Genomic DNA, 23246 nt, shown 5'->3' on the forward strand with positions numbered 1-23246 from the left:
GACACCTTAAACAACCACGCCCAAGTGTAGGGCATGGTTAATCCCAAGCAACAGTGGAAAATAGGTCTAATGGTTCAGTGAGAAATCCCTACATACCCACCTTGGTGAATCCTGTCTGCTTATGTAACCATCATTTTCTTTCTCACATTTACAGTGCAGATCAATAACTTACTAAACCAGTGTAGCTGTGTTTAATGTATTGTATCTTTTATTTTTCGTTTGTTGGAAGGGAAGTTAATGGGTATACACACCATTAAGCCACAGGTATCCAGACAATGGCTAAACAGATAAAAATGTACAAAGTGAAATTTTAAAGACGGCTATACGGGCATGACCACATTTCTAGGAGAGTACTGGATTCGGGGGATGCATAAAACCACTATTTCCTTAAAAGCTTTGTTTCTTACTTTTTTCTTTCGCTTCACAATATAATTGTCATACAATCAGACTTCCTATAAGTTTGACTTTGGTTATTGAACTTATTTGTTAAACAAAAATATTTTAAGATAAATAACGAAATAGCCATGAGTTGTGATTAAATTTTTTTTTTTTTTATTTAGAATCATGTCTGTACCTTTAAGAACTGACAATGTTGGCCTTAAGCATTACTATAATTATCTATAAATGAAGAGTAGAAAAATGCAAAGCATGCACAAAATGATATGACTAACACAGCCTAGACAGGAAACTTTCTTTCTCTCTCTCTCTCTCTCATGCTATATATTTAAAAATTTTATTAAAACTTTTTTTTGTTCTTGCTGCAAAAATACAACCAAATAAGAACAGTTTCAGCTGTTAGTTTACCCATTTTAAATAACTGTTATATAATGAGATTATATACAAATATAATGTGATTTTGTCTGTAGTTTGTAAACCCAAAGTTCTTACACTTACTGTCTGGTGCTCCTTTAAAAGCAAAAAATATTTTTTCAAAATGACAATTTTGAACAACTATTTAAAATTTTTATTATTATTTTTTTTTTAATGTGTTCAATAATACTTTGGCTATTTACTGACTATTTTAACTATTTTGTTTCTAAAATTTTCATTAACAAAACACATTGGGTCTGTCAAAACTGTGTTATTGAATTATGAATTATTGAGTTTTTGATGACATATGAATAAACAAACAAGCAAATACCTTTATAATATTAACAACAACAACAACAACAATAATAATAATAATGATAATAATAATAATAATAATAATAATAATAATATGTTACAACATGGTGGCGTAGTGTTTAGCACTGTGGGCTCTGATCTCCATGGTCAAGAGTTCAAGTCCTGCCTCAATTCTGTCAGCATAGACGTTGCATGTTCTTCCCGTGCTTGATGGGCTTTCTCTTGTACTATGGTTACCTCCCACAGTTTAAAGACATGCAGATTAGGCTAATTTGCGTTTCAAAATTGCCTGGTGTGTGTGTGCCTTCAATGGCGGGTGTACAGTATCTTGGGGTATGCTCCAGGTCTCTTGTGGCCCCTAAACAGAAGAAGCGGTATAAAGCATGACTAAGAAAATAAATATGTGTAATATATATAAAAATATATATTAAATCTTTGATCCACTTAGCTGGACAATATAATGCTGGACATACTGTATACTCAACAATGCAGATAAGTGCTGCAGCCTGTATCTTGACAAAATACAAAGGTGTGTCAGTAATTTAATTAGCATTAACACATTAGTGATAGTAGACATTTAGGAGGAATGGCCCAGTTCTCAGGATACAGCATTTTTCTAGGATCAGTCCCTCATTAACTAGCAGTAACCACTTTATTCTGGTCAGGATTTTTGTAGTGTCAAAGCCTATCCACTGAACACTGGACATGAGACAGGAGCACAGAGGGTTTGGGATACCAGATTTATTTCTATTATCCTGTTTTTATGTGTTATTATTTTCACCATGGAAATGTTGTAGGCAACAATCCTAGTCAGATCCTAGCCTCACCCATTGATTTCTTTTTCTTTTTTTGTGGCAAGGAAATTGCATAACAAGAAAAGATCCATTGTTCTACCATCTTGACCGTTTGTACTCATGTATTGTGTTGATGATACAGGTTTTTGATGATCTTGCGACAAGCACATATCTTTGTGGATCATAAGACTGAACTTTAAATGTATGGCATGGGCTAGGGGTATGCCTTCAGAAAAGAAAGGACCACATGAAAAGAGTGTATTGTAAAATAAAATCAGAGCTGGGCACATGGCTGCAGGTTCAGGAATTTGTGATTAAACAATGGCTGGGCATTTAAATCTGGGCTCTCCCTGTACACATACAGCAAAACCAGTCCACTACTCCTTGGTATTGACATGCAGAAGTCAGGCTCAATCCACAAAATTAAATTTATTTAATAGGGAACCAACGGAGAGAGCAGGGAGCAACAACAGATTAATGCCCATGCTGTGACACTACTTAACAATTAGCCAATCCAAGGCTACAGTGACTGTGCATTTAGCAAACTTAAACTCCATGCACTCTACAGATTAGTAAAAACTATATTCACTCCACAATGTTTCAAGAAACACTCAATAAACTCTACAAAAAGACCTGGTTCAAAAGAGACATGATTAGAGACTTAGTTGCAAGTTAGATAACTTGAATTTGGACCCAAACACTAGTCAGTGAAACATCACGCCATAGAATACAGCTGTAAAAATTGTTACAATATTGTTACAGCTTTATAATCATTTGGTAAATTCACCCACTCATTAAGTAGGTCACACTTTAGATTTAATATTATTCTTTGGATTAAGTATAAAAAATATAACCACAATTGCACAGTGAAGCTATCTCAGATCACTGTCTGTAATAATGTACGCATGTAATGTACGTGTACTCCATTCAAATACCACACAGAGCTTTATCAATAATCTCCCAGAGTTATCAACTTTGATTGGATCGCCATCTGAACCCATAGAACTCAATCAGGCAGCTGAATATTTAGAGTCGACATTTCGTTATACCTTAGATAATGTTCCATCCATCTGTCTATCCATCCATCCATCTTCAGTCGCTTATCCAAAGTCGGGTCGAGGGAGTAGCAGTTCCAGCAGGGAAACCCAAACTTCCCTTTCCCCAGCCACCTCAGCTAACTCTGACTTGCAAATCCTGAGACATTCCCCAGCCAGTGTGAAGATATCTCTAGTCCTTGGTCAGCCTGTGGCCTCCTTCCAGCTGGATGTGCCAAGAACACCTGCATAGGGAGGCATCCTGGTGACATCCTAACTACATGCACAAACCACCTCGACTGACTCCTTTCAACGCAAAGGAGTAGTGGGTCTACTTTAAGTTTCTTATGAATTACTGAACTTTTCATCTTATCTCTCAGCGAAAAGCCAGCTACCCTTCTGGGAAATCCCATTTCGGCTGCTTGGACGGCCCTGAAAAGTGACCACCTCACCCCATACTCCCGCAGTACCTCCCACAGAAAATCCAGAGGGACCCGATCATATGCCTTCTCCAAATCTACAAAACATGTGTAGACTGTATGGGCATATTCCCAAGCTCCCTCCAAGATTCCTTGGTCCGCTGTTCCATGACATTGTTCCTCTTCAATCTGTGGTTTGACAATCGGCCGAACCCTCCTTTCCAGCACCTTAGAGTATACTTTCCCAGGGGGGCTGAGTAGTGTAATGCGCCTATAGTTAACACACACCCTCTGGTCCCCCTTTTTGAAAAGGGGAACCACCACTCCAGTCTGCCACTTTTTAGGCACTGTCCCAGACTTCCACGCAATGTTGAAGAAGCGTGTCAACCAAGACAGTCCCTCAACACCCAGAGCCTTCAGCATTTCTGGATGGATCTCATTAAATGCCACTGTGGAATTATTTGACTACCTCAATGACCTCGCCCAGGGAGATCAACGGCGATCTATACTCCCCTAGACATTCCAAATTCACCTGCACTACCTGTTTGGGCGTACCAGGTCTGTCCAGTGGTCTCCCCTGACACCTAACCCAACTTACCACCAGATGGTGATCAGTTGACTGAGCTCCACCCCTCTCTTTACCTGAGTATCCAAGACATATGGCCTCAGGTCAGATGATATGATCACGAAATCGATCAATGACCTTCAGCCTAAGGTGCTCTGGTTTTAAGTACACTTATGAGCATCCCTGTGTTTGAACATGGTATTTGTTATGGACAATCCATGACTAGCACAAAAATCCAATAGCACTGCTTGGGTTTAGACCAGGGAGACCATTCCTCCCAAAAACGCCCCTCCAAGTATCTCCGTCATTGCCCACATATGCATTGAAGTCCCCCAGCAAGACTATGGAATCCCCTACTGAAGCCCGAAGCAGTGCTCCATTCAGAGTCTCCAAGAAGGAAGAATACTCTGAACTGCTGTTTGAAGCATAAGCACAGATCACAGTGAGAGTCCCGCCCCCCCATGATCCTCAGACGCAGAGAGGTGACCCTCTCGTCCACTGGAATAAACTCCAATGCCGTGGCACTCAGCCAGGGACTCGTGAGTATCCCCACACCCGTCTGGCGCTTCACACCCTGGGCAACTCTGGAAAAGAACAAAGTCCAACCCCTTATTCAGGAGTATGGATCCAAAGCCAAGGCTATGCATCGAGGTAAGCCCTACCAGATCTAACTGATAATGCTCCACCTCCCGGACAAGCTCCGGCTTCTTCCTCCATGCTCGCCGATTGGCCCTCTGTCCAGGCCTGGCTCCAGACATGGGCTCTGGCCTTTTCCGGGCAGGGTCACTTTACTCCCTCCTCCTTTTTTCATGTTTTTTTTAAACCATATTTTGTCTAGCCCCTCGCCTGAGACCACTTTGCCTTGGGAGACCCTGCCAGAAGCCAGAAAACACCGCTCCCAAATTCATGAGGGCACAGACCTCGCCACTGCGATAAGGTGATGGTTCCCGGAGAGGCTTAGATAATTTTGCTCCAGTTTAAAGGAAAATGATTAGAGATAAGAAACTTGCTCTCTGGTATAATTCAATTCAATCCAATTCAATTTAATTAAATTTTATTTGTATAGCGCTTTTACTTTAGCAATTGTCATTGCCGCAAAGCAGCTTTACACAATCAAAAGAATTATTCAAGTTTATATGAAATGTGAATGTGTTTGAATCAAAATGGTCAGTTTGTCCCTGGTGAGCAAGCCGAGGGCGACAGTGGCAAGGAAAAACTCCCTGAGATGGTAATAGGAAGAAACCTTGAGAGGAACCAGACTCAACAGGGAACCCATCCTCATTTGGGTGAAACAGAAAGCAGTAAATGATCTGCATTTATACAGTGTGTTAGGTGGCAGGCAGTTCAGCTATACTAGCTGATGTTAATTGATGTTAATAATAATAATGAACACACACACACACTTTAAAACAGACTGCTTGAAAATTAGAACGCAAATGGCGTCAAACTAAATTGTTAGTTTTTCAAATTCTGCAGAAATCTTCATAATAACAGCATGCTCTAGTAAGGACTTAATGAACTTTTTCAATAACAAAAATGTAAATATTAGGCAAAAAATTCAGGCTTTGAAACCAGACAATTTTAGTGATACAGATGATAAATTAACTACATTAGATTAGAACTTAGAATACTTTACTCCCTTTGAAGAGAATGATCTAATTTCACTCATCTCTTCTGCAAAATTACAACACAGGGACAGCACTTGTTAAAGTAGTTAATGACCTCCTATTGGCTTCTGATCAGTGTTGCGCCACTATACTTGTGTTACTCGACTTCAGTGCAGCTTTTGACACCTTTGATCATAGTATTCTCCTCTACAGATGAGAAAATGTAATAGGAATTAAGGGAACGGCCCTCTCCTGGCTCAGATCCTATTTGACAGATCGTTATAAGTTCATAGAACTAAATGGTGACTATTCGGCATGTTCTCAAGTGGAGTTTGGTGTTTCACAGGGTTTAGTTTTAGGCCCACTGCTTTCTTCTCTTTATACGCTTCCTCTGGGCAACATACTGTAATTCGTAAGCATAGTATTAGTTTTCATTGTTATGCTGATGACACACAGTTATACGACTCAGCAAAACCAGATGAGAAAAACCAGCTTACTAAAGTTGAGTAATGTGTGCAGGACATAGGAGTTTGGATGTTAATTAACTTCCTTCTGCTTAATCCTGATAAAACAGAAGTTCTAGTCATAGGACCACAAGCAGCTAGAAGCAGGCTTTTCCAACACACTGTAACTTTAAATGGCCTTTCTATTCTTTCAAGTGCTGAAAGATCTGAAAGATTATAGATTCCAGCTTTTCATTTAAAACTCATGTAGATAATATTACCTTATACTGTACATTGTTTGCAATGCTGCCCTGCCATTTTTACAGAGGGGGCATGCTTGACCACAAACACAATTTGCTACAGATTTTTTTTTAATTCAGTTAAGCTCTTGCACATTTCCTCTGTCTGTTTTTCCACTGAGGAGCCCTTTCAATTGCTGCTCTTTGACTATTGCGCATGTTTGGCAAACAGAAATGTTAATATACGCTCTTAGTAATAATGTTATCTAATGTTACATGTGATTTTACCTCTCCTATTGAGGCATTGGAGCTGAAAAAAATACCAAAAAGCTTTTAAGTATCTGACCAGAATGAGACATGCATTCTGCATTTCTTTAACAGTCTATTAGCAAATATTTTAGTCTTTCCCGTTTCCCCTATCTTTTGCTCTCCTTGTACAGTAGAAATGTCAATCATGCAGACCTCATCATCTAGGCCTTATACAGAATATAAAGCTTTGTGTTTTGACAAAGGGCCAAAGCAGTCGCACTATGACAGATGCAACAGAAAACGCGTATCTGCATGACTGTAGGCTATTTGTCTTTACCACAAACCTGTTTAATATGTCTAACTCAGCCTTTTGAGGATGGTTCTTTAATGTACTTTGCAAGACTCTGGTGATGCACAACTACTACAATGTTGTGTAGAGAGGCAATCTCCTTGTGTTTCATTCTACATTTTTGGACTGGAGTCTTGTTCTGTTTGTTGTCAGGAAGGGAGTTGGGGGGGGGGGGGGGGGGGGGGGGTTCTGTCTGGCTTAAGGTTGGGATCGACAGACAAACTGAGCAAACTTCAACATTGGCAGGAGACTGTACATTGTATTTCTGTGTGTTGGCTACTTAGGGAAGCCAACTATATCATCAACTAAATGTCTGTACTCTCCTTTTTAAAATGTATTTATTACATTATTACCCTTTCCATACCTTTTTTTTCGACTCTTGTTATTTTCTTGTGCCTTATTGCTAAGCTTTGGCAATATGAATGTAAATATTTGTCATGCCAATAAAGCACCTTTTAAACTTGAGAGTTGGACTCATCCAACTGGTTCTGAGACACTGCTCCAACACAACTGTCAGACACTAACTTCACGTCTTCATAACACACTAACATAATCAACATAACACAATAAAATCATCCCCAACTTTAACTGAACCACCTACTGGGGTTGCACAGAGAGAGCTGCACAGAACACACACCTGCCACCAGATGAGGATCAGTGAGCGACCACATCATTCATATCTCTCTCATACACAAACAGACAGACAGACAGACTGACACACACACACACACACACACACACACACACACACACACACATATGCCCTTGCTATTATTATTATTAGGCCTATTATTATAATTATTATTGTTGTTGTTGTTGTTGTTATATTACCCTTGCTTCTTTGACTGAATGTAGGTACTCTGTATGTATATACTGTATAGATCAATTTCTATTTTATACATTCTGTTGTTTGTTTATTTTTTAAAAACTATATATTCCTGTTGTTTTCCTCTGACTTATTTCTGAGATTTGGCAATACTAATGTAAATATTTGTTATGCCAATAAAGCACTTTTGAATCTTGATAGTGAAAGAGATAAAACCTCATGTGTGCATGTTTCCTTCCTGATCTGCTTCGGCTACCACTGTGTTGCCCCATGTTTTGCAACTTCCAGCCTAAGATGATTTACTTAATCCATGACGAGCAGCAAGCCAGCATAAGTCAATCAATCAATTTTCGATGCTCACTTGGTGATTATAGTGCTTTGTTCTAGCTTTTTCATACATTTTCACTGTGACTTATCATTTTGTGAACCCTGTCTTTAGTCCTTTTTAGACATGAGATATGTAAGGTTCATCATTAATTATTACACTGTTCATTTTGTTTTAAATATTTGTACATAACATTGTGTGGGCGTGATGTTTGTTTTTTCTTCTTCATCATTATCTTTTTCGGGCTTTGCTTTGAGTTAAGGAGATACACAATCCTGAGTGTTTACTTACTTTGTGTGACCTACAGTAATGAGGAAGAAACCAAGAGAGAGAGAGAGAGAGAGAGAGAGAGACAGACAGACAGACAAGGGTGTGTGTGCGAATGTGAGACGAGTTATTGCATAAACTGCTTCTCCTGAAAAAAAACAAACTTTGACTTACTCATTATTTGTGCAACACATCAAGCATTAGGTTATATATAGGTTTAATAGTGCATGAAATTGTCAAGCTTGAATGACTGCAACCACTTACTCACTCATCATCTATAGCGCTTTATTCTGTATTCAGAGTCGTGGGGGGCCTGGAGCCAATCCCAGCAGGCACAAGGCGGAGTACACCCTGGACAGGGTGCCAATCCATCGCAGGGCACACATACATACACATACACACTCACACGCTCATTCACACTACGGGCAATTTGGGAATGCCAATTAGCCTAACCTACATGTCTTTGGACTGTGGGAGGAAACCGGAGTACCAGGGGAAAACCCTCCAAGCACGGGGAGAACATGCAAACTCCATGCACATAGAGATGGAAAATCGAGCCTGCCTGCGAATCGAATCCGGACCCTGGAGGTCCAAGGCGACAGTGCTAATAATAAAAGAGACACTAAATTAACTTTTTTTCCTCAAAACACTGTTTTTTGTATTTCATTTTATTTATTAAAATCTGCAATAAATGAGAAACTAATCCAAGTGGTTCCAGTTTAACATCCACAAAGCAAAGCTTAAACTTTCTCTTAAACTTTCTCTAAAGGCCAGTTTATTACAAAATACACTCATGTTACTGAAGACATGCCATGAAAAATCTTTACATTAATAAAAGACAATAATATCCTCCCATTTTGAGTTAGGTTCCTCTTAAAAAACATATGAAATATAACAATAACTACTATTTGACCCTAAGAGAACATTACAGTTTGAGTGCTCCCATATTAAACCAGTACCCAATATCCCTTCATCTATGCTGAAAACATTATAAAGTACAAATCGACATCTGTTAGAAAATAAACCTGTAACTGTACATTCATTTGTAAAAAACAAAAAAAACATATCGTAAAAAGATCTGCCAACATCTTTACATCCTGATTCTCAGTTTTTTTTTTGTTTGTTTTTTTTATATAACACATGAAAACTAACATTTGAATAGGTTTTAAGAGCTAAAACATTAATATGAAAAGCTAAATTATTATGATTTACCTTAAGAACAAAGCATGAGATTGTACAATGTAGCCCTTGTGCTTGTGTTAATGTAAAATGTGCAGCTTTTCTTTTTCTTTAAACGCAGGGTCCAAAAACATGTATTAGTGCCTTAATTTCTTTATTATTTGTAATGTTACCATTACAAAATTGAAAGACAGCAGTCTCCTTAAAATTTTGACCTAATGTACAGTTGTTTTGTTGTACAAATATAAACATTTTAAAAAACTACTACCTACTACATATTTTTCTTACCTTTTATGATAAAGTGACTTAGTAATTTTAAAATGAACCTTACAGTGATTTAACAGTCTTTTGCTTTTTTTTTTTTCGTTAGATTTGTTGATTATATGTTGTATGGTATATCAGTAAAATGAAATCAAGCAAGATTAACTCCTCCTGAACAAATTTGGAGGGCCAGTGTGCTGTTCTTAAGAAACAGAATTCCAGTGTTACAGTGTTCTCTGTGAAATCTGATCTGATGATCTAGAATAATAAAACCACTAAAGCTTAAATTTGCATTGTTGGCGTAGTGCGTAACCTTTTAAGCAGTGCAATTTATGTGACCATACTGACAGTTTGTAATACCAAAAAAACACAGTAACCACCCAAACAAATAAAATTTAACCAAAGAAATAAAACAGAACAACAACAACCCATTACACAAGTGAATTAATAAAAAAGGATGACGAGACATATGCGTACAGTGTATGAACTATTGATGTATATAAGAACTTTTGAGTATCTAATGCTTGTATTTTAAGAGCATTGAGGACATTTACCTCAGACTACTGGTGTTGTGTTCAGTGTTAGAATGTGTATCCATCATTACATGTTGGTTTTCACAACCTTCTTCTCTTGGACAACAACCTTTCTAGAGCCTTGAGGTCCTGGCATAGTGTTTGCATTCAATCCAATAGTCCCATTCATGGTCCTGGAAGAACTTATTACCCCTCCTTGCATGGATCCAGAAGTGAAGCCTTCAGAAGTGAAGCCTCCAGAAGTGAAGCCTCCAGAAGTGAAGCCTCCAGAAGTGAAGCCACCTGAAGTCCCTCCCTGCCTCTCCACTACATACTGCATACTCTGAGAGCCTCCAGGGACAGGAATACTTCTTTGGAGAGATCCAGGGAATGTGGTCCCTCCTTGCCCTTCCATCAACAGTACACCTTGAGAGCCAGAGATGCCCCCTCTCTGCAGTGTTCCTTGAAGAACTTGGCCACCTGCACCTTGAGCACCTGCATCAACCATCAACAGCTGCGATCCAGACAAATGAGCTGACTGGAGCATGCCTGTGTTCAGCGCTGTAGTGGATCCTCCATGGGTTTCCAACAAAACCACTCTCTCACCACCACCAATTGTGCCTTGTGCTGCCACACCACCCTGCACCAGGACTCTATCGGTCACTGGAGCGCTGTTCAGAACATACATCCCCTGGGTTAGTCCCATGGCAGGCCTTTCAGCTAACAGCACAGTGTTAGACATTTGAGGTTCCATCATGTAGTACATTGGTTGCTGCTGCATCATCAAGGTCTGGGTGGGAACATTGATTAGAGTCTGGACTGGATTCATGTCAGACACTACATGGGTGTTTGTAACTACCATGTTCTCCTCTGAACGCATGGAAGAAGGTGCTTCGACTTTGGCTGCAATGTTGACAGTGTTGCCAATGTTGGTGTGCGTGGAAATTGTTTCAGAGTGATCTATGATGGGTTTTGGAGGAGGAGGGGTGGGAGCAGCCGTTGTCGATATTGTGCCTCCGCATATCTCAGCTAGAGTAGTGAACTTTGGACCCAAGTTGTTAAGGAACTCCAGATCATTGTCACCTGCCAAGTCACTGCAGCAGCCTACAGAACCCGCAGGTGAGCCCCGACCTTCAAACCCGAATGAATTCGGATGGTCTTCAGTTGTGGCATATATCTCCTGACTTTTCTGCAAGAGACAAATAGGCATGTTAAAGCACTAAACTTCATTATGGTTTAATGCATACTAACTTAAATGAGTCAGCACAATAGTTAAGCATCACCAATCTTAACACAACAGAGAACTTAATGAAATGAAAACAATAGACTATAGCAATGAAGATAAAAAACATTATATTTATACTTATAATTGTTTTATTGAAACATTATTAAAACTTTACGCATGTAAAAAATTATACACTACACTACTTTGAGTATATTGTGAATATATTTATATATTTATTTATTACTATATTGAATATAAATAAATTTTTTTTTTGAATAATTAGTTAGTTTTAGGTAGTGTCGCAACTAGGAATATTAACATTATAAAATCTTTTCAATTAGATCAAGTAGATCAGAACACTAAATCTTTTAATATATATATATATATATATATATATATATATATAAAGGTGTACTTTGTGTTGTCTCCACTTACATTTGTGTAGTAATCATTCAAGAACACTTCGCTGAGGGCCATTCCGCTGTCATACGTGGAAAACTGATCCATCATAATCCCACTGCTGCCATGGGTTCCAATGCCCATTCCATCTATGTATTCCCCTCTATTATACCTGCGACTTCCACTTATGGTGTTTATCCCGTATCCCGTATCAGCAAGCCCTCCAGCTCCAAAAGCTCCTCCGATGGTCCCCAAAATACTACCTTTTGAGGGAATGTTAATGGTCGAGTTTATTCCAGCAGCATCGATATCACTCATGATCATGTTCACATCCTGTCAAGGGTAGAAATAAATTAGTTTGAATAGCATAGGTTAGGTGAATGGCCAATTTTTATCACAGCTGCGTTTTAAGGTTTAAATGGCTCTTTAACTTATTATATAATACATATACAGTACACTTATATTTGCTACATGCAACATGTATTTCATATATTCACGCTATACTTACATATAATATATGTACATGGTAGACCTGCTTATTTATGCAGTTATTTAATCAGCTGATCATATGGCAACAGAACAATGCATAAAATCATTCACATATAGCCCAAGTTAGTTTTCTCAGTATCAATGAGGCAGACAAACGGATAAAAACATTCTTTTGAGAGAGGAGAATGACCTGAACGGTCTAAGCAGACATGACGTCATGGGCTACAACAGCAGAAGACCACATCAATTCTGGATGAATAACGTGGAAAAAGACCAGGTAAATCTGTCTTGTTTGGGTAAGTATGGGTCCATGCCAGCTTCAGATTAAATGGCAGGGCTCGCTTCCTTGCAGCTCAAACAAATCCAACCATTTTCTCCAACCATGATGCTCCAACAGTTCTTTACACCATTCAGCATAAACTCTTTAATCTGCTGAGACCAATACTTTATGAATGACTGACTAAAACCAGCCCGTCTTGTACCAACAACCATGCCATGGTTAAAGTCCAAGAGATCGCACTTTTTCTTCATTATGATGTTTGTCAACATAACAGAAGCTTTTTGATTTTAAGCATCGTGCTGCCGCCACATGATTAACTGATTCTATAACCAATGTGTAAGTGTACAGGAGTTCCTCATGAAGTGGACAGTGAATAGACAGCGTTTGTATAGTGTCTACATTGGATTATAAAGGTTTACCAAGTGCTTGTGTTTTCTCTCTTACCCTGTCTTCTCCCTGCCCTTCTGTATGGTAGGAAATCAGATGCTCTTTAGTGTCAAAAGGCATCTCTGTGAAGTCTCCGCTCAGGGGACTACCTCCGCATTTACACATAAGCAGTAGAAGTGGTATAACTGTAAGAAGAAATGGATTTATCATTATATGATAAAATGTACTGACCAACTAATTAGTTCTTTCACATACAGCATACATTAACAGAGAAAATAAGTAGTGATTTAGGCTTTTGTTACAGTCCTTGTGTTACAGTCCGTGTTTCACTGCAAGGAAGACAAATTGTTACTCACGTAATAGCGTGAGGAATCCTAGTAGAAGCAAACCAATTCCGGCACCGCCAAGTACTGAGCTCTTCGATTGACCCCGATTAGCGCTACATACATCCAGCTTTAGCACCTGCTTCTCTGGACATGACTCCCCCTGCTGGTCACGAATTTCCATAGTCACCTTTTGAGGACCTGGCCACGGGTCCTCCAGTGGCTTCAACATGGCTGTTGTATCTACAATATTATGATAAAGGTAACGTTTTTTTATATTACACCATGTACATAGCAAAGAATATTAAATAGTGTCTTCAAAAATATGACACTTTGCCTTAAATGTGTGAGCAGATCAGTAAAAAAACAAAAACAAACCTACCGTTTAAATGCTCCACACTCCATTTTCCATCTGTCTCTTCAGGGATGACGATGAATGTGAAAGGACCCGCATTTGGAAAATCATCTTTGTCCTCTGCAGTGACATATAATACTTCCTGAAAGGTGCACATCGTCTGTGTGTGATTGGTCAGAACAGGGCAGTGGTCATTAAAGTCCTCCACCTGGATGGCGACAGTACCCGTGGCCGTCTTACCGGGCATGTCTGTAACGGCAGATAAAATCTGTTACACATTGAACAGCACGTTTTGATGCACTTTAAAAGTACAGGATATACTAAAGAACATATTGAACAGCTTAAATGGGGCTTTTAAACAATATGTTAAACAAAGGTGTAAAGGAGACAAAGTTTCTATTGTTGATGCTTGTTGATCTATCTTATATAATACACAATATCATCGTCTTTTATGGCCCTGTAAATAGGATAAGTGTATCAAAAACCCTACAACAAAGTTTTATTATTATTTACAAAAGCAAAGCATTTATGCTCTAGTAGTGATTTATTGGTTTTCTTAAAATCTAAAAAGTGTACAAGCCAAACGTGGTAACACTTTATCACACTTGCTTTATTCCTATACAAAAAGAGGAGAAAACTATTTTATGTAGTTTAGCTTTCATTTGCTATTTCTTTTGTCAAAGAAATAAATCCCTCCCCATCCCCCTGCCCTCAACCACACAATAGTTGCTTGTTATCAGCTTTTGTAATGCACTTTGGCTGATGTAGGCTCTATAGCTCCCCCTAGTGATGCATGCCCTAACCTTCTAATGTTCGAGGTATAAACAGGATTGTTACATAGTGGAGAGGCTAAATATACAGTATACCTTTACATACAGTAAAATCTAAAAAGAAATATATAGTGCAGTCATATTATATTTTTATTTTACTACTTAAATGTAAGCAAATACTGTATGTGATTGTCCCTCAAATAGAAAAAGAGTTCCAAACAGAAGCCTTTCACTAGTGGTCTTAAACATATGGACTCAATATTATATATTATATATATTACTATATTATATTGATTGATATTCAGTCACTCTTTCTAAATTAAGTAGAATATAAACAGTTTATGGTGTGGACTGCGAAGACATACAATATATAACAGGTTATAGGAATATTATCTGTTGATTAGAATGTCAGTTAGGCACCTTGACTGATGCAAAGGATTTCTGCCATGTAAGTCCCATTGACCAGGTATGGAGACTCTCGATCTGGTTTTTTGTTTAATTTGATTTCACCAGTTGTCTCATCAATGGATAGCCAGTTGTCTCTGTCAGAGCCTTTAACATATCTGAGAAAGGAAACCCATAAGTATAGTTAACATTCCGAGATGAAAAGTAAAGAAAAAATATGAACAAATTAGTTCAGAAGCATAAAGAGTACAGATATTCCCAAACATATTCTGCTATCAACTACAGTAAGCCTGCCATGCCCTGTGTTGTTAACTACTTGTTTGTCGGAATAATGATTTTGCCAAACTATTCTATTAATGAAATACAGAAGAACAAAATTGACAAAACAGAACTCACTTGACTCCCTTGGCTGGCTTTCCTGTGTCCGAATCGGTAGCAGTGTATGTCGTGAGAACTTTTGTTATATCAACATTCTCGTTTTCAGAAATCGGAATTGCCTTCACTTTGGGGATGAAGCTTGGGCCTTCAGGCTGGTTCTTTACATTAACATGCATATTGTAGATTTTGCTAGAAGATCCTCCTGACCCACCGCCTGTCATTCCTGTAGCTCCCATTCCTGTTGCCATTCCGCTTCCTCCTCCTCCTCCTCCTCCTCCACCACCACCACCTCCACCTCCTCCTCCACCACCTCCTCCTCCTCCTCCTAATGACACAATCAGGTGATTCTTAAAAAACCATTAAAACATCATGGCACTAATGATTTTAAATATAGAGTGTGTAATTTAGTAATATAAAAAACCATCAGAATAAAGACAATACTGTTTTCTACCTTGCACAATGTGTAATGTGTCATTACTGCAATGCATCCGGTTGTGTTTTGAATGTATGTTATGTTGTAATTTAAACAAATTGACATAAAAATATATAAATATAAAATAAAATAAATAAATAAAAATAAATAGATGCTCTATTAGATTATTTTAGATGACAGATAAAAAAATTGCTGAATACTTATTATAATAATGAAAAAACTAGGAAAACAATGTGTCCATGCCTGATGGTCTCATCCTCCGCAACACTTTTTAAGGAATGTTTAAACAAACATACTGTACAGAATGTAAATAAAGTTTGATTGTGAGTGTGGAGCACATGGGACAGTTACTTTAAGATGTCTACCAGGTAAGATCATATATATTTAGGTAAGATCATATTTATATCTCTCCAGTTAAATATTAAATATTCTGTTGTCAGGAAATTTTCTACATTTCAAAAATTGTTAGATTTAAACATTTTATGAAAATGTACTTTATTAAGGACAAAGCATCCTGAGGCATCTCATCCTCCACTATTGTCATATGACTTTGAAATATGTCTTATGAATTTCATATTATTTTAAAATTTACTGTTATTTTGCTTTATTATTTGTTTGATTTTAGGCAATCATGAATTACAGAGAGAAGAAACATAGCAACAAAAAAAAAAAAACACCCCTCAGTGTTAGATTCATCATCTCTCTCCACCTATCCCTATCTTCTGCACCCTCAACACTTGCACCCACTAGCTTCATATCCTCATTTATTACATTCATATACCTCCTCTGACCTTCCTCTTTGACTCCTGCCTGGCAGATCTGTTGTGTAACATAGTTGTTAAGAATGAATATACATGTGACAAGTTCTGACAAATCATTTTGTCAATGGTATTTTGTCAGTTTTTTTATACAATGGTAAAATGGACCATGTTTTTTTTTTGTTACACATTGGAATGTTTTAAAGTGTTTCTTTTTTTTTCTCTTTTGTATTTTAAAGCACTACACAATAAAACTGCTGGAACTTAAATGCATAATTGTGCAAATATTATCTGTTTTTTCTGCATTATCTTAGACTAGTATACTAGTCTCAGTTTAAATCTCATACTAGTATACTTATTATTACCGAAATAGTTAACCTCATTTACTGCACGAAACCTATATATCATTAACGCAGCAGATGTTCATTAGATGTTAATTTAATTACCAGAAAATAGTACTTTGATTTTAAATGCATGTGCAGCATCTACAAATTTTTTTCTTAAGGTTTGTCATGTCATTTTGAAAAAATGTTGGGTTTCATCGAAATATAAAAATAAAATGATTATAAATTGTGAAAGGAGTTTAGGTAATGAGAGAAATTAATCTAAATTTAAAAAATGTTTTTTTTAAATGTTAAATTAAAAATAATTATTATTTGAGAACTAACTCAGAAGTAACTGTCCATGACTATTAATAATCTATTTTTAAAAATGTGAAAATGTATTTGCTTTTCTAACAGTGTTGATGTTGATTTTAGAGTGTTGCGATAATGAGAACTTTTTGGACTTATTTTGGAAATTATATTTAAAAAGGTTTTAAATGGTAATTCATTTTTTTTTTATTAATGTTTACAAATACTTTAAACTTTGTTGCTAATGTCTGGAAAAAAAATTATTTAAGCATTTTTTTAAATTTTTTATGCTTGAAATTTTTTAAACCAAGATTTCTTAAAAATCATCCAATCACTTCTGCGACTGACCTCCTGTATAGTAGGGAGCCTTATTGTTCACAGTGATGCCCAGATTCATGTCTTTTACTTCTTCATAATCTACAGACTGAAAGCAAAGTACATTGATTACTTCTTCTACATAATACAAGTACTCACATTAAAAACATATTCTATCTCATCATCATAATATCTCACTGTTATAAGTGGCATATTTTGACCTAATTTATATCAATATAAGCCCAGTAAGGAATACATGAATATTGGGGGGAAAAAAAACTTTAAAAACCTTGACAAGCATCAGGACTCCCTCGTTGGTCTTTGGATCGGTCTCGATCTTGAAATGCCCACCCCCATTGCCTGACACAATGTTGTACTCAGCCTGCCAGTTATCAGTGTTCTGCATGTCCATATCAGAGGCCTTAAATCTCATCACCTCTACGTTCTCTGTGTTCTCCTCAACACTGGCTTCATACTGTACACAGAAGAAGAAACAAATGGATATACCAGTGTTAATAGCCTGACTATAGTAATACATTTCTGTGTTGTTTTATATTACATATTCAGGAGAACTGCTGTCTAATTTGAAAATTATAAACAGAAAATGAACAGGTGCTGCCTTACAGTGTCCCGCTCAAGTACTGGAACATTATCATTGACATCCATTATCCTGATAGTACACGTTGAGGTCCCTGAGTGGCAGCCCTCAGCCCCATTAAGGTCTGAAGCTTTGACAGTAAGTACATACTGGTCAACTGACTGTAAAGAAACAGAAATGAGTATTATAGTCTCATCTTATTATCTTAATGTGTGTGTTAATGCTGAAGGAATAATAAGTATTATTCCTTTAGCATTAAATATAATTATCCAATAATTATATTCAACAATACAATATCTAATTTTTATATTTTAAGTGTTAGACATTTATTTTAATGTATTGATTAACAGATTTGTTATGGCTTTCTGTATAAAACTGGTGTTTTGTGTCTCACCTCTCTGTCCAAGTTTTCATTTACAACAATCACTTCTCCATTCTGGTTGATACTAAACATGTCGCCTGGAGGCTTCTGATCAATGATTTTATACGAGATTTGAGAGTTGGGATTCCCAGGTTCATCAGCATCAGTTGCTACTAGTTTCATCACAGTTGTACCTAAATGTTTTAATAGCAATGTTAACACTGGTATCATCACTATTCTTATCTCATTAGCTCTTTTTGTTTTTATGCAATTTTTTTTTTAGGTGCTCATTTCAGGTTGTTTAGTGTTAATCTTTTGGACTTACCTACAGGGCTGAGCTCATTCACACTTCCTGGGCTGCTGGGCGAGAAAACTGGTGCATTGTCATTCTGATCTTTCACCTTTATCCTCAGCTGGATATCATTCTCTGCCACCGAGCCATCTGGGTATGTAGCAACTCCTGAGAGCTATAAAGCCAATCATCATAATCATCATAAATCATCACCTTCACCATCTTAACTTGTTTAGTTTATATTCATAACCAGTAATTCCTTTCTTACATTGTACTGGGAAATTTTCTCACGGTCCAGGATTCCAGTTATTCGAACATTGCCAGTATTAGGCTCCACAACGAATAAGTGATAAGGTGGCTGGTCTGCACCAATGCCCCTCAAGGAATATCTTATTGGACCTTTACTTAGGTCTTCCTTGTCTGAACGAATCTAAAAGAAACATAATCATCACAAAACTATTTCAAATTCTTAAACTAATAAAACTAAACTTATTAATTAAAGTGAAAAAATGAGAGCATCCTTACTCTAGCAATAAAGTCCTGTTTAGTGTAGTCAACATTCTCCTCCAAAATTTGTGGAGGGACGATCCATTCTCTTCTGTGCCTTTTGAGGGATATAGATTGCTCTGCTTTGGCTCCAGCTTCAAACACACACTACGGGAAAAGACAGAGAGGCATTTTCCAATAGCTCAATTTTTCATTATAACAGATATGAAAGGTTGCCTTTTATTTATAGTGAGGTTAGCGTTAGTCTCCTCTGCTCATACTGAAGCAAGACTGTGTTTTTGACATTAGTGTGACTGCAAATCAACTGCTGTAACAGCTTTGGACCTTCATTTATACTGGGCTGAAAATGTAGCAGGCTAAATTGGATGAACCGACATTTTGTGTTTTGGCTGCCACAACACAGAAGACATAAAATGGAGGACAAATTCAGAACTGCTACAGTCGTGTGTAAACAAGTGTCTGCTTGACTGAATATTTGTCTATCACAACACTGTGCCCATCTCTCCACATACTGTAACTCACAAAAAAAAACACTCAGTGCACAAATAAGCCAGAATCGTGTTTAGGGTCCTACTCATAAATCTGCCAAACCCTGTTGAAACACAAGCACAGCACAAAATGTGCTCCACGTCTAATAATGCAGACCATGATGCATGTTTATATGCCACACTTTACCTATGCTGACACTGTATTTCCAAAGCAAATCCCGATAAACTATCGGTGTGTGTGTGTGTAATTCCTAAATATCAGTGGCTAATTAGGTAAGACCTACAGAATTACATAATATTAAAAACAACTTATCCCTCACTGATAAAGGGTCAAAACATGAGCAACTAGCATAACACCACAAATCCATGGTTTAATTGGGTGTATTGAATGTACCTTTACATTTTCCAACTAAAGTGAAAGAGTACATCTCCTGCTTTGACCAAACTATACATTGATTCTTCACTGATCAGCCATAACATTTAAAAACACTAAAAGGTAATGTAAATTGCATTTTTATTATCTTGTAACAATGGCACATGTCAACTGGTGAGATATAGTAGACAGCAGGTGAACAGTCAGTTCTCACTTAACCAGGAAACATGGCCACGCCTCAGAATGAACTAAGTGACTTGGACAAGAGTCAAATTGTGAAGGTTAGGTGACTAAGTCAGGGTATATCCAAAACAGAGCAGGTCTTATGAGATGCTCCATTTATGCCCTAGTTACTGTAGCGTCAACCAAATGTGATCCAAGGAATGACAACTGGTGAACTGTAGACTTGAGTATATGAGGCTCACTGATGCATATAAGAGTGGAGGCTAAAAATTGTTTAGTAATGGTTTGAGGAACATGCTAGGAGTTTGAGGTATTGACTTGGCCTCCAAATTCACAAATTTAATCTATGGTGGATGGAGTCCACCTTAAAAGACATAAAAGATACCACAGCGTACCTTCACTCAGTGAAATATATATATATATATATATATATATATATATATATATTACTTTTATAATATATATATATATATATATATTACTTTTATAATATATATATATATATATATATATATTACTTTTATAATATATATATATTACTTTTATAATATATATATATATATTACTTTTATAATATATATATATTACTATTATGATAATTCTTGCTTTTAAACAGCAATTAAATTAAAGCATGACACATGAGTTTTTGTCCAATGTCTATCTATCTATCTATCTATCTATCTATCTATCTATCTATCTATTATAGATCGAATCACATCACATTATTGAATCACACAATAATGGTTCTATTATCATGTGTTTTATATGGAAACAAATAACTTTGAAAATGAATATATTTACAGCATTGAACCAGTTTATTATTTTATTTTCATAAAGCTAAATGTCGCATAAAGATGTGCTATGTTTAAACAAAATATTATAATGAAGGATTTACAACAGTTTGTAAATTTGAAAGAAGATTGATTCAAATGTATACAATAATTCTGCATTAATATGTAGGTACCATCGATCCTGTGACCCAAACAGTATTCTGATTTCCCTGCTCAAAACAATGCCTTAAGAGGCAAATTTCCTTATTGACAATTATATTAAATAAAACAATATATTAATTATCCTAATGAATTTCATGAATAATGTGAATATTTAAAAAAAGAAACATAAATAAACTGAACAGTAATATGGGGTTGCCAAAGCTGATAACACGGAAATTTGATTTAAATCTAACAGGATCTTTTGTGATGATCATTTTGTGTTGGAAAAATGATAAATAAAAAATTGTGGGATTCTTTGTCCCCAGCTCTCAACATACCTGATTTAACTAATCTGCTAGCAGCCTTTTCAGTATTAAAGTGGGTGTAAGAGCAGAGAAAACACTAAAATGTGCAAGACGGTTGTGTGCCCCCAGGCCTAGTGTTGAGACCGATTAAAGTATACACAAATTAAGATAAGTTATGGAAACTTGTTGCCTATGAGACCGAGAAGAACAAACATCTAAATATAAAGGATGTCTGCCAAGTGATCTAACAAATCATGGGCACACTGGAAGAACCGCCTGAACTGGGTCAGTGGTAGACAACAAAACATTTCTAGTGAATTTAAAAAACAGGCCACAGCTTATTTCGCCTTTTGGCGATAGGATGACAATAGAGTAATTAACCCTAGGAGTTCACCGAAAATATGAGAATAGTTATAGGAAATTCTTTAGTTAACCACAATACTCGACTAGGTTCACTCGAAAGGAGTCGACACTTTCGGCTCCTTAATGGCTATTAGCCAAGTTCTATACTTCCTTTAAGCCAGACAGTGCTTTTGATCTTTTAAATATCAGTTGTAATAATAATAAGAATAATAATAATAATATTTTTTTTTACTTTGCATTGCATTTTTTCATTGTTCTTAATACAGGTAAAATAGCAAAGTGTGACATATTTGCATCAATTACTAATAGACCTAAGGCAATTAATTTTCCTGCATTCATTTTGTGTTTGAACTTCATTTCCCCTCAAAGGAACACCACCGATTATAACAATTTAACAGACGTGAATTAAAAACTTTTTTTTTTTTTTTGCTAAAAGTGGCTAAGCATCAATATGCTGTGACAAATAAAGATCATAAAATCATAATATGATCTACTCGTTTTGTCATTCAAAAAATAAAAGTCGGCTTCCACGACATTCACCTAAAAGAGCCGACTCACAGAGCGGACTCGTTCCTAAACAAATTACTAGTTAAACGTTAAACAGATGCAAGAATTACGTAATATTGTTTGAACTGTCATTAAAGACTATGATGAAAACTTTTGTCAACGTGTCTAGGCTAAACGCTACTTTAGCATGAAGAATGCTTGAACAAATGAAGCGAACATAAAGAATAAACTTACCCCAATAACGGAAGCGAAAAGGCAGAGAATTGGCGCTGAAAGCCGCGGCCGGGCCATTTCCGCACCGTGAGCTCGGTTTCAGTCCAGCACTCGGTGTAGAACACGGTGTTGTTTTCTTCGATTTAAACGGCTGAACGAGTCCACTACAGGTGCTGAGCGATTAGAGAAGAGAGAACAAGTCTGTACTTTCAGAATCAACACACACACCCTTACCTTTAGAGTTTAGAGGAGGATCTAAACCGAGAGAAAGAGTGAGTCACCTCTCTCTCTCTCTCACTCTCTCTCTCTCTCCCTCCTTTTGTTGTGTATCCATGGCACAAATGCCCAAACATGCTAGCCCGGTGCATTACGTATTAAAGCATTAAAAGCAATTATATACTTCTTGGTAACATTCAACAAGTTGAGAATGTTATTTACTGAAAGACAAGGAAATATACCTGGGTAATAAAGCACAGCTTATTTTTTTCATTCATTTATTCATTCTGTCATTCATTCTCCTTTAGCTTTTCCTGATTGTGGTCACAATAACAAGGTTGGTCCAGACTTCTCCATCCTCCACCACAGAGACAAGTTCCTCTTAGGCAATCCCCAGATCCTCCCTGATCTTTTCAACTGTCTGTGCCACCACTGCACCTGATCCCAACCATTCTTCCATCTTACCCACACGTTTGTGTGATTGCTTCTTCAGGATAAACATGACCTGATCACTAGGTGCTTGCCTGGTCTCTCAACAACAAAGTATCAATCCACAAAAGTAACA

At 37.0% G+C, this 23246-nt stretch overlaps 1 protein-coding gene across 1 annotated transcript; it reads right to left on the reverse strand.

Annotated features, from left to right (window-relative positions):
• Nucleotides 1-10031: 10031 nt before the first annotated feature.
• Nucleotides 10032-22722, reverse strand: dsg2.1 (desmoglein 2, tandem duplicate 1). The gene is made up of 15 exons (XM_053489192.1): nt 22487-22722; nt 19120-19248; nt 18863-19024; nt 18628-18769; nt 18336-18496; nt 17968-18102; nt 17633-17818; nt 17377-17452; nt 15224-15530; nt 14843-14985; nt 13680-13901; nt 13331-13540; nt 13032-13159; nt 11855-12151; nt 10032-11383 (listed from the first exon to the last, which is right to left on the reverse strand). Exons 1-15 carry the CDS (start codon nt 22541-22543, stop codon nt 10283-10285), a joined length of 3456 nt encoding a protein of 1151 aa, XP_053345167.1. The 5' UTR covers nt 22544-22722; the 3' UTR covers nt 10032-10282.
• Nucleotides 22723-23246: the final 524 nt, after the last annotated feature.

Source organism: Clarias gariepinus, chromosome 27 (assembly GCF_024256425.1).
Source record: "Clarias gariepinus isolate MV-2021 ecotype Netherlands chromosome 27, CGAR_prim_01v2, whole genome shotgun sequence".
Lineage (NCBI taxonomy): Eukaryota > Metazoa > Chordata > Actinopteri > Siluriformes > Clariidae > Clarias > Clarias gariepinus.